The sequence below is a fragment of the Crotalus tigris genome, unplaced genomic scaffold (assembly GCF_016545835.1).
Source record: "Crotalus tigris isolate CLP2741 ecotype Arizona unplaced genomic scaffold, ASM1654583v1 scf7180000024373.493273, whole genome shotgun sequence".
Taxonomy (NCBI): Eukaryota; Metazoa; Chordata; class Lepidosauria; order Squamata; family Viperidae; genus Crotalus; species Crotalus tigris.
Genome location: NW_024100543.1, coordinates 189,129 through 202,315, shown reverse-complemented (window position 1 = coordinate 202,315; position 13,187 = coordinate 189,129). Strand labels below are relative to the sequence as shown.

General features: G+C 36.8%; 1 protein-coding gene across 6 annotated transcripts in view; it reads right to left on the bottom strand.

Moving 5' to 3' along the window:
- The window catches only part of LOC120301243 (testican-1-like), a 400,730-nt gene that overhangs the window by 258,338 nt on the left and 129,205 nt on the right, over nucleotides 1-13,187 (bottom strand). For 5 of the 6 annotated variants that reach the window (XM_039328197.1, XM_039328201.1, XM_039328202.1 and 2 more), the window contains exon 3: nucleotides 3,350-3,358. The exons of the other annotated variant lie outside the window; for it this stretch is intronic. In XM_039328197.1, the coding sequence (XP_039184131.1) occupies nucleotides 3,350-3,358 (9 nt within the window). The remainder of the gene's footprint in view (nucleotides 1-3,349; nucleotides 3,359-13,187) is intronic. 6 annotated transcript variants of the gene reach the window in all.

The window sequence follows — 13,187 nt, the reverse complement described above, 5'->3', positions numbered from 1 at the left end:
TAGATGAGAATAAAATCATAGTAATAGGAAACAGAGAATACAATAAAGAGTATCTCAGTTAAAATCATGTCAAATATATAACATTTAACTATTATTATATTATATAGTATGATATATTCCTCTAAAATGATTTAGTACAGCATCATTTATCAGCTCAGTTCTCAATATGATCAGTGAATTGATGATATTTTATTTTAATACTATAATGATAGAAAATGCTTATTCACAGTTGGGCTGTGTCCAAATGTTTCAGATTAGGAACACATTTCCTAATCAAATGAATTTCTTCTTCCCATCACAACCTCCAGTCCGTGGAAATGGAACTTGATTGAATCTTGTTCAATTGAATATTCCTATACAAAATTGCATCCGTCTTTACACAAAGGGAAAAAAAACAGTCCAGCCTATCAACAACAGAACCATAAAAACAGATTAGACATTCAAGTTAAAATAGGCAAGAAAATGGTAAGTGAACACCTGTCCACCCTAGATGAGTTCAAATAACCAGGACCAGATGGACTACATCCCAAGATTCTAAAGGAACTGGCAGATGTGAACTCAGAACCACTGAACTATATCTTTCAAAGATCCTGAAGCACTGGGGAACTACCAGAAGACTGGAAAAGAGCTGGTGTAGTTCCCATCTTCAAAAAAGAAAAAAAAATGGATCCAGGAAACTACAGACCTATCAACCTGACTTCAATATCTGGGAAGATTCTGGAAAAGATAATCAAGCAACGAATCAGCAAACATCTAGAGGCAAACAAAGTCATTATCAAAAGCCAATATGGGTTTATCAAAAACAGATCATGCCAGACAAATCACATTGCATTCTTTGACCAGCTGACAAAATTAGTGGACCAGAGGAATGCTGTGGATATAATTCACTTGGACTTCAGTAAGGCATTTGATAAAGTAGACCACAACCTACTACTTGGTAAGACAGAAAAATATGGGTTAGACAGCATCACCATCAGATGGAGTCATAACGTGTGGTCCTCAATTGGAACTGCATCTACATGGAGGGAAGTGTGTAGTGGGGTGCCCCAGGGCTCTGTTCTAGGCCCAGTGCTCTTCAACATCTTCATCAACGATTTGGATAAGGAGATAGTTGGAGAACTCATCAACTTTGCAGATGACACCAAGCTGGCAAGAATAGCCAACACTCCAGAAGACAGGCTTAAGAAACATAAGGATCTTGACAGACTTGAACATTGGGTGCTAAGAAAATGAAATTCAATGGTGAAAAAAGCAAGGTTCTACATTTAGCCAAGAAAAATCAAATGCACAGGTACAGTATAGGTGGCACCCTGCTCAATAGTAGTAACTGTGAGAAGGATGTCAGAGTCCTAGTGGACAAGAAAACCAACACAGTGCTAGGCTGCATTAACAGAGGGATAGAATCAAGATCACGTGAAGTGTTAATACTAATTTATAATGCCTTGGTAAGACCACACTTGGAATATTGCATCCAGTTTTGGTCACCACAATGTAAAAAAGATTTTGAGACTTTATAAAAAGTACAAAGAAGAGGAACAAAGATGATTAGGGGACTGGAGGCTAAAACATATAAGGAACAGTTGCTGGAATTGGGTATGTCTAGTTTAACAAAGAGAAGGACGAGGGGGTTCCAATATCTCAGGGGCTGCCACAAAGAAGAGAGAGTCAAGCTATTCTCCAAAGCACTTGAAGACAGGACAAGAAGCAACGGATGGAAACTAATCAAGGAGAAAAGCAACCTAGAACTAAGGAGAAACTTCCTGACAGTTAGAACAATTAACCAGTGGAACCACCTGCTTCCAGAAGTGGTGAATGCTCCAATACTGGAAGTTTTTAAGAAGAGATTGCACAGCCATTTGTCTGAAATGGTATAGGGTTTCCTGCCTAAGCAGGAAGCTAGATTAGAAGACCTCCAAGGTCTTTGAGTTCTGTTCTGTTCTGTTCTATATATATCCAGATTCTGTCACAGCTTGTTCCATACAGTATTAACCTTGTGAACTCTAAAGCTTCCTCCTTCTGTTATGTATTCAAGATGGACAGTGAATAATATTTATATGTTAGTTATATGTAGGGGGTAGGTTTATATATATGTTGTATATAGTATATTTTAAATGTGTGTTATGTATGTGTACACTTTGAAAGGAAGCAACTAAATTTCATTTTTAATGTGTGCCTTTGTGCCCACAGGAAAAAATGACAATAAAGGTTATCTAATCTAATATATGACTAAATTAATATGGCTAAATCAGCATCCCAAATTACAGGGGAGAATTCTATAAAGATTCACTTGCAAAGGTGTTTACTCAAACACTTTGCAAATCAAATTGGGTGTTTGATTCAAAAGATTGAATCTGATGATTTGATAGATTTTTTTAGATGGGCTGCAAACTAATTTAATAATAAATAATAAAATACTTATTCAATGCCTTGAATTATTAATCCAAATCCAATTATGATTTTCCTTATCAGAACACTTGTTCAGGTTGAAACTATAAAAATCTCATAACCACTTAACAATTTCAATCAAATGATAGCTGATGACACATGCTTAGCTTAAATGAATCTCACAGAAGCAGGTTTCTGGATGTAAGAAACTTCCCTTGAAAAAAAGAAATGAGCATAGATAACTAATGCATAACAAGTGTCACTGATAAAGGCGAAAGGACTGTTGATAAAAATCACAGGATTGCTCATTAAGTCATCTTGGCATTATATGTCCATTTAGTGGGTTGAATTTCCTGAAAACTTGCCTAGGTTAGATTCTGGCATTTTTCTGAACCATGCAATGCCCAAAGGTTAACCACGGGTTCATAAAATCTCTGACCTTTCTCTAAAATAAGGTTAGCATCATCTAGCAATATGAACTTTACATCTAGAGTGCAGGATTTAATAATGATATACACAATTTAAAATAATCCAAAGCATATAGTTTCTAAAAGCACGAATTAAATGTAGCAGATCCTAATTACATGAGATTTTTCAGGAGAGTTGAGCTTGGTTGCTGAGTTACTGGTGTTTGGGTTGAGCTACTGTATTATACATAATTGACATAAGTTATGCATGATTAATCACCTGTAATTCATGTATTTCTGCAGAAGAGTTGAAAACATTAATTTGTCTTTTAAATAAGAATATATTTTTATCAGAAATGAAAATGCAAATTAAACCAAATAACAGCTGAATGTTAAACATGCCCCGGTCATTTCATAAAAGTTGTAGACAGGTGGGAGATCACAAATTAAATATTTCAGGACACCAAAAACTAGAATAGAATGTAAAAGTCAACACAATATAGGGTACATTTTTAAAAAGAATACTTCAATATTTATATAAATAAAAGAAAACATACCTCTACCTCCTGATCACGTAAGCATAATAAATAAGAGGAAACAAAAGAATTACATTAAACGATGCAAAACTTTCAGCTTTTTTATCTAGCAACAATCCAAAACAGACATTCAGTATTCCATTCAGTATTCCATGCTAATTTAAAATCTGAAGTTGTAAATGTGTTTAGATATTGCAAATTAGTAAACCTTCTACTTCTATGGTAGCTTCCACATTCATGGCAAATACTGTATCAGACACAAGAAGAAATCTGGAGTCAAGGTTAGGTCCAAAATAAGTACAAGTTTATTCCATGCTACCTCTGAACAAAAATTTGAACTACTAATAGTCCAGACAAATTGGCAATAGATAAGAGTCAATGCAATTCCAGGAGGGGTGGAATTAGATCTCTTGTGGGTGTGAAGGGACTCCAGACTGAGGACAAGTTTGACTACTCCCTTGGGCTCAGCCTGGTCATATCCTACTTCTTGTAAATCCTGCTGCAAGCCATCTAATATTTTTAAGGTACTATTACCCAAGGATATATACTCATATTCCTAAGCAAAACTACATTCTACTATCACACACAATTCTTAAAGGATCATAGAACAACATAGTTTACAAGTTTAGAAAATAGCATAATTGAACAATTATTTCACAGACTCAAGAATAATAACAGTTAGAAAGAGCCCTTTAGACCCTCCGATCGAATCCTCAATTCAATACAAATCCAAACTAAAGTTTCCTCGACAGAGGTCTACCTAGTCTTTGCTTGAACCCATAAGCATTCTGGGTAATTAGTTCATTTATCAAATTAATATAGCTGTCCATTTCATTAAAGGTGACTCTGGGCAGTGCACAACAAATGGGTAATCCATAAATAAAAAACATAGACACAAAAAGGTATAAAAATTAATTAATAGTAAATATTATAAAAGAGATCCAAATCCTAGGTGAAAAGAGATAAAAAATAAAAATAGACAGCTCAGCAACTGAGCCGTCTAAACATGTCTCCAGTTCCCTGGGGGCTCCAGACCTGATAACATACCCAGGTGGAGATATATAATTGAGTATCTACGTACTGATGATATTTCACACAGTTCCAAGTTCACCCAGTGGCTTCATGTAAATATTTAAAAAGAGAGAAGAAAGTATTGAATCCTGTGGCAAACTGCAAAGTAGGACCCAAGGGATTTCTCCTCCCCAGGCATCACTGACTGGAATTGACCCCAAAGGAAGGAGGCAAACCAGTACCCACCAGAGCCAGAAGTATAACATGGCTAATGGTGTCGAAAGCTGCAGAGAAGTGACGTAGGGCACGGATATAATACCCCCATCCTACCCGTGACAGAGGTCATCCAAAAACTTGACCAATTTCCATCCAATACGTCAGTCTGAATGTCCCAATGGTGCTTTTTCAAAAGGCAACTGGACTTTCTTGTTTCTCTTTGAAGACATTTCGCTTCTCATCCAAGAAACTTCTTCAGCTCTAACTGGATGGTGGGGAATGGAAGGATTTATATTCCTTGCAGACAGCTGGTCATTTGCATTCTTTTGCAAGGTCTGAATCCTGACTGAAAGATCAGAATCCTGTCTGAATCTTAACTGAAATGATCCAAATAACCCACTTCCTTCACAGTCTTCTGAAACTGATGTGCAATAACCTTCTCTATCATCTTCCACCCAAAAGGGAGCTGAGGTACTGAATGAAATTTGTCTAGTATAGTGGGATCCAGTGGTGATTTCTTGAGACAGTAGGAGGAGAATGAAGGTTTCTTTAAAAATGGAATAACCCATTCCCTTTAAAAAAGGGGGATTTTCATTAACACTAACACAATATTTCCTGGGCTGCTTTAATAAGCCAGGGAGACCATGGTTTAAAGAGCAGGTGGCTGAACTCACAGTTTTGAGGACCCTGTCAATGTTCTCAGATCAAACAGGTTCAGATCAATCCCAGATAACTGGGCAAAACTTCACCCCAAGTATCTCCCCATGACCTCTAACAAGGCCAATATCCAATTGGAAATAAATCTGAGCAACTTTATCTGACAGATGCTGCACACATTTTCCACACCCACTTTACTCAAGAGAGTTCATGTCATTCAAAACAGGATGCAATAAGGGCAGGGAAGTGCTGTTGTTTTGCTGCTGCCCTTACCACCACTAGGTAAGCCTTAATAACAACTCTAACCTGTGTTTGGTTGAGTTTGCCCCTTATTGAGTGCCAGCAACACACTTGATATTTTTCTCCCATTTCATCTCCTTAGAGTATTCTGTAAATCATAGCGAGTGACAGGATACATGAGAGGAAAGAGTTTGCATAGTTGCAATCTAATTCAAGGCCTCAGCTGCCACCTTATTCCAAATGACAACCAAGGTTTTAAATGGACCATATGGTAGATAGACAGGAATAACCTCTATCTCCTTCTGAAGGTGGTCTGGAATCACCAATTAGCAGGGGTAGACCAATGTAATAGTTCCAGTCTCCCTGCAATACATGGTGGCAATAGAGAATCCCAGAGAAATCAGGGCATGATATGACTATGAAAAAGGAAGCACCAAAAGTTTCCCCATTTTAGATCATATTGACACTGCTCTGACAGGAAACCCAGAGTGTGACCACTATTCCAAAGTGCTCTGGATAATTTAGGATAGGCCCATGGTTCCAATAGGAATGCCTAAGCCGCCTCAGATCCCATTCCTAGGGAAAGCAGATTAAAATCCTCCACCATCAACCCAAGGATGGAGTCAAGTAGCTTAGGCAGAGATGTTGCTATGTAGCAGAGAGATAGGTAACAATCCCAAATGCTCTCTAGAGCTCAACTTAATGAATAGGCTTTCATTAATGGGGGGCTTATAGGGCAGGGCCCTGAAAGCTCTAAGACATTATCTGATAACAATGATCACATCTCCACCCCTATCCCGAAGTTTCAGCTGATGCCATACTCAAAACACAGCTAGGCAAATTTCAGAAAGGACAACTTCCCACATCCTGAACCCATCCAGTTCTCACTGATACATGCCATGTTGGCCCTCTCATCCACGATATAATCATGAATGAGGGAATCTTTGTTATAAACTGAACTGGCATTCAAAAGCAACAGCCAGATGCCAGGACCAGTGAAGTTTCATTCAACCTTCAGGACTGATATCAAGAAGCTGGAACATTGGACCATTTCAAGGCATCAGTTCCTCTGTCTCCAGGAGTGGCCCATTCCTCCCCCCCCCCATAATTTCATGGCTGAAGTGTTTTTACCACTAGGAATCTATTTTCCTTTAGCTTAAATCTGTTGTTCCACATATTGCACTCAGGGACCAAAGAATTCTTAAATTTCTCCTGTGTGACATATCGTACATTTAGATATTTAATTAGTTCTACCAAATGCCCCTGTGGTCTTCTCAGGGCTAACCACCCTCAGCTCCTTAAATTTATCTTTGTGAGACTTCAGTTTCTAATGCCATGATTATACCCTTTGGCATTTGATAACCCTATTTCAGTTTGTATGAATTCTTCAATACGATGTCTTGAGCTACACATAGGACTCAAGTCTGAATCTTACAAAAGCAGATCAAAGTAAAACTATTATCTCATGTGCTTTGGAAGCTCTAGATCTGTTGTAATGGCTCTCTTTGTAACTTTGTAACACTTTTTCATTTGCACTACTACCAAATCCAGGGCTTTTTTTCTCATAGAACACCCAGAATGGAGTTCCGGCACCTTTTTTGGATGGAATCTTGTAGGTATGATGTGTGTGAGTTCCGACAGCTTTTTTTTTTTTTTTTTTTTTAGAAAAAAAGCACTGACCAAATCACATATTCCCCATTCTAGACCAGTGTTTTCAATTTCTCTTTTCTAACTGAAGAACATCGCTTTTTCAGTCTAATTTTCTCAGACATATCAAGTATCCTCTCAATTTTAAGAGCTGTTGTACAATTGCCTCTTGTTTTCTGCAACAACATAAATCTGAACCTTTTGTACTAAATCCTATACTCCATTCATTTATTTATTTATTCTTGAATGTGGATTGTTTTTGTTATCAACCTGACCTTGCTAGACAGTCTGAAATAATCCCTCTATGCATATATAGAGTCCATTATGGAATAAAAGAAAGCCAATGAATTTTCCACTCTGTCATCTTTTCTGGACTACAGTAAAGAAAATGCATTGATCCCTAATACTGTTTTTTTTCTTCAAGGCACACATTCCTTCTAGTCACCTACAACAGGACTGATTTAGGGAGCCAAAACAACCTTTTGACTTCTGCTAAGCTGGAAGAGGCCATTAGTAACATCATAAGAAGGACATAATTAACTTGGGGTGAGATAGGCAGCATACAAATCAAATCTAATCAATAAATACATTTTTGCAGGCACATTCTCAGCTCCATCTCTTAAAAGTTAAAGGCTTCTTTTGTCGTGTACAACTCTAGGGGGCGTTGCTCATCTCCATTTCTCAGCAGAGGGAACTAGAGTTGTCTAAAGGCATTTCCATGGTCATGTGACCAGCATGACTATATGCGGAGGCACATGGAACACTGTTACCTTCCAATAGACCTTTACTTATTTATGTACTCACATTTGCATGCTTTCAACTACTCAGTGGGCAGGAGCTGGGAAAGAAACGGGAGCTCACCCTGTCATGTAGAGTTCAGGCCTCAAACCCAGGCTGTCGGCTTTCCAGCTGACAAGTTCAGCATCTTTAACCGCTGAGCCATCATGCCCCATCTCTTACCCAATGTAAAACAACAAAATTATTCCACTGATTTTTGGTAGCATGATTTTGAATTATAAGCCTAAAAACACTCTGCCTTCCAGAGGTATCTTAATATGGGGGAAGGGAAAAAAGGATGGCTCCAAAGTTCTGTGGCATGATCTTGGGCTGTGGGGACTGCAACTGCAGAAGTGGGGCCAGATGAAAACCCCTGCATTAGAGGAAAATAACAGGAAATAAATGAAAAGTAATAAATGAAATATTAAAAATCCAAAACATCCCTACTGCTGTTTTCATTATTTCAGAGGACCTCTGGCCATTCTCATCACGATCATAATAAGAGAATTGAAAAATCAATACTCTCATAGGTAAATAACAAGGTTACCTGGAACTGAAAACAGGTATGCTTAAGTTAACGATTCTACATTTCAAATTTAGCACATTAAGATTTGTCCACTAGGTTAATGATAGGTAGGTAAGTAAGTAGATAGATAGATAGATAGATAGATAGATAGATAGATAGATAGATACCAATACATGATATAATGACATGATATAGTTGACCATACTCTTCCAGTGTAGCTATATACTAAAAAAAAAAACCTATTTACTGAAAAACACACCTAATTTTGATCACATTTGGGCAGGGTACATAACATTCAAACAGTGTCTTGAATTAATTTGGAATATAATATTTTTACTTTTTATCTTTTTTTATACAAACAAATGAATTCATTAGAAGCTGTGTTGTTGTATGCTTGAATGTGAGATCAGCAGCTATATACAAATAGTCAGAGAAAAATTCTATATACTATCATAGTGAGTGTCCGCTATGGTCCAATCCTACCTGAGGTTTTCAATCAAAGTGCTCGGGAGGAGAATGCTAAATGCAAGTGTATTAAAATGAACACAGATTAATAGTTATTGCAATGCTTGGATTCCTTCACATGATTTACCCACGTCTGATGATCTTGTCTGCCAATCATGGCTTCTGATTAAGAAATCTGTCAACTTCTAAAGTGACAATTGGAAACAATGGGAAGCTAAGGCAGTTTATCTAATTTGACCATGAGGGGAATTAATAAATCATTTATTTTGTTTTTATAAATGCTAAACAGCAAATCAGTTTTTGTATAACTATCTCAACTCATCTTTTTTAAATCTGACACATGAGTTATCCTTATAGTTATCCTTGCAGGAGGAGGAATCATATGTTTGAATATTATCAAATATTAAAATGATATCTAAGGTAGCTATCCTACAAATATCAGAATAAAAAGGAGCTTAATCACAATTTTATGTATTATTTTTCTAAATGTTTATAATTTCATTCTCTCTGATGTCCATGAAATAAGATGTCCTCTTATTCCTTTAGTTTCAGTTTTTAAAAAATTGGGGGGGGGGAAACCAACCATCAGTTGATTATACTGTATATAGATTTCTCCAGGATGATCTATCCCTTAAATGTCCTCCTGACTTCCAAAGTTCTATTCTATTTTATTGCCACCGAAATTGAATCAAACCACTGTGACAATGATCATCCTCTTCTCTTTCATTTCAGCATATAAAGTAGTTATTTTCTGACTGTAAATGTGTTAGATGGAGCCTCATCTGGGTTCTGTCTACTTGGCTTGAGTGAACAATAAGTCACACTGGAAGAGGAAGGCAACTTTCAGCTGTTTATTTCTGCAGAAATAGAAAGCTTCACACTTGGGCAAAAAGTAAAAATTTTCCCTGTCCAGTTGTGTCTGACTCTAGGAGAGGGTGCTCATCTCTGTTTCCAAATTGAAGGAGCTAGTGTTGTCCAAAGATGCTTCTGTGGCCACATGGCATGCATGACTATACACTGAAATCCATGGAATACTATTACCTATTTATCCACTTGCATTTCTATGCTTTTGAACTGTTAGATTGGCAGGAGCTGGGGCAGGAAAGGCAGTTCACCTCAACACACAGTACTTACTTGGGTCTCAAACTAGTACAAGATAGCAAACCTTCCTAATCCTATCATTGTCGGAAGTTTCCTGCTGCAAGTCTGTAGTTCGTCTGTTTTGCAAGGAAACTGGCAGAGAGAGGGGGAACTGAAACAGTCAGATGGGTAATTTAATCAGTTCTAACATTTGGCTTGTTTCTACATAATTTGATTAATTCCTGGCTGGTGTGGTGTTGAAAAGGAGACCTTTTCTTATAGACTTTTACTTTTGCTCGCTCTAGGATTTAAAGGGGACTTTCCCTATTTAAAGGATGCCAATTTATATTTTATATTCATCATTTTATATTCGTCAAGCTATCAAATGTGACTGCTTGTTTTGTAGGCCCAAACAGCTCTTCAGAACCTGTTCCTCATTGTTTTCATAGTCCCTTTGCTGGAAAAAAAGATTTTGTATTTGCTTTCAAAGATTTTAAAATGCCTCTTTTCAAGGATTTGCATTGCCCTATTGATAATTTCAGTTTTCTTTTAAGAGGATGTAAGAAATAATCTTTTCTGTTGTCACTCTTTCTAGAAATGTGGCCAAAGATGATTAATATTTCTCAGCCACATCCTTAGCAGCATCAAATAAAATCTCATTAAATGATACTGAGCATACTTCACAGGATTGAACAGACCATGACTTGAGCACTGCCTCATAGCTATTTATTGCTCCCTGTAGAACCATTAGGATCAAAACTTTTGTGTCTTTTTTATGTCATAGTGACATGAGAGTCCTATGGGACTGAGATAGGTTATAAATGTTGTCAATTAATTAATTAATAATTAATATAAAAATATGAAACACCACATTACACTGGAGCTCCAGAGAGTTTGGTTTCACATAGTTTGATAATATAAGCACTGAACATCTTTGTGTCAGTGCAAACAAGAAAAGGTTTTACAAGCAATGGAGGATTTTTTTAAAGTCAGGCATAAGAATTAATAGAAAAGGAGAGTTGGAGAAAATATGCTTAGCTTAGAGGTTAGAAACAATCTGATTAGTCATGGAATAAAACAAATGGGGAAAGACTAGAATAAGCAAGAAATCAAATTGTTAAATCATAGAAAACTGGAAAGAAAGCAAATTAAAGAGGAAATGTTAATTGCTCAAAATCTCAACAAGATAAGGAATTAACTGAATCTGTTGTAATTATACATGCAAGTAGTACATTTTGGGTGGAATATAGTATCATTACCTCCGATAATTATCTTCTCTTTATGTTCAATGTAGGGTGCTGGTAGCTGAAAATTACACATTGGAATTCTGAATAGTTATTACATATCTCACTACAGGTAGTCCTTGACTTATGACCACAATTAAGCCCAAAATTTATTTTGTGAAGTGAGGCATTTGTTAAGTAGGTTTTGCCTCATTTTATGAATTTTTTTGCTTCAGTAGTTAAGTGAGCCACTGCAGTTGAAAAGTTAGTAACCGGGTTGTTAAGTGAATCTGGCTTCCCCATTGATGTTGCTTGTCAGAAGGTCGCAAAAGGTGATCACATGACTTTGGGATACTGCAACTATCATAAATATGAACCAGCTGTCAAGCACCTGAATTTTGATCACATGATCATGGGGATGCTGAAAAAGTCGTAACTGTGAAAACTTGTCACTTTTTTTCAGTGACATTGTAACTTTGAATGGTCACTAAATGAACTGTTGTAAGTCAAGCACTACCTGTATCTTGCTATCAGAGAAAGAAAGAAATCCTACATGAAAGGAAAGAACTATCTAAATAGGCTTAGGTGTGAATAAAAACAGGTGGTTCATGGAAGTAAAGCTAAGTGGTAATGCAGATAGGAGGGGGAAACAAATTCCAGAAAAAAGTGGGATTTAATTCTTGAGTAGCTAAACATTCATGGATGGAACTTAGTGAGTTGCTTGAAGTTAAATGAAGTTAAGCCACCCAGGATTTCATTACAAGCTGTACAGCAAATAAATTTAATAAATAAATAAATAAATAATACCAATCCTCCTCCTTCTCCTCCTCCTCTTACTAGCTTGAGGGATAGGGTCTGCTTTTCGAGTCAACAAACACTATCTTGCATGATCAAATGCAGTATCTTGGTTTGATCTGGACATTTTTCTTGTCATCTTCGCTTTGGCCTTCCAATGACATTGTTATTAAAATGGAAGGAGATGTAGGTAATGGTGCGGGACGCTGCTCATAGAATATGGCTGTATCACTGTGTTTCTCCCACATTTTGTCTGATATTGGTGTGGTGCACATTTTCTTCCAAACTGTGTCATTGCTGACATGGTCAGGGAAGGAACTGTCTAATGACCAATGAAGCATGTGCATATAAATAACTGAAACATTCTTCTATCTAGTGCATGTCTCTACACTGTCTGGAAGCAATTCTTCAGTGTTTTTTAAGATCCTATCTGACGATGACAAGGATCAAATTTGGAATCAATTCTATGAAATATATGTGACATTACATAGCTACAACCACTCTTAAGTAATCTACTTTTTTAAAAAAATTTTTACTAAGATAGACCCATGCTGTCATAGCTGGCAAAGTGCTACCAAAAAACTCTATTGCCAACTGTACTGGTGCAAAATGCAGCTGTGCAGGCAGTTATGTGTGCCTTTACAACACCACATATTCCACTCTTTGAAATGGGCGGCCGAATAAATTTGCTGAATGAATGAATGAATGAATGAATAAATAAATAAATAAATCATATAAAGGATTAGCTTTCCACTTTCATTTCCTCTACCTTGTAATGTTGGAGGTTAACCCAATATCAGAGCAATATGAGAGCAGCAGCTGCTGTTTGCAGTGTTTGCTAATACTAATCCATGCCATAATATAACATATCCCCCTAAGGCTAAATGCCTAGTGAAATAAATTGTAATGTCAGCATATTATACATTTTTAATGCAAATATAGATTTCCCAGTTGTAACTACAGACCTGCTTTAGTTAAAAAGGGTAGTTTTTCAACCTTCTATGAACAATATAATCTTTCTAGAAATCTTTTTCTGTTTGGTTTCTTGGGAAATGTGGAATATTCATTCAATTAGTCTGGTTTCCACAATGAATGGATAATAAGTAGCAGGGGAATATTCCTTTCTCTCTTTTTCTGATGGCAGAAGGAACCCTTGAAGACATCACAATATATTTCCCAAGATGGATAGAATTCAGGAGATATTACTTTTGCTCATGACAAG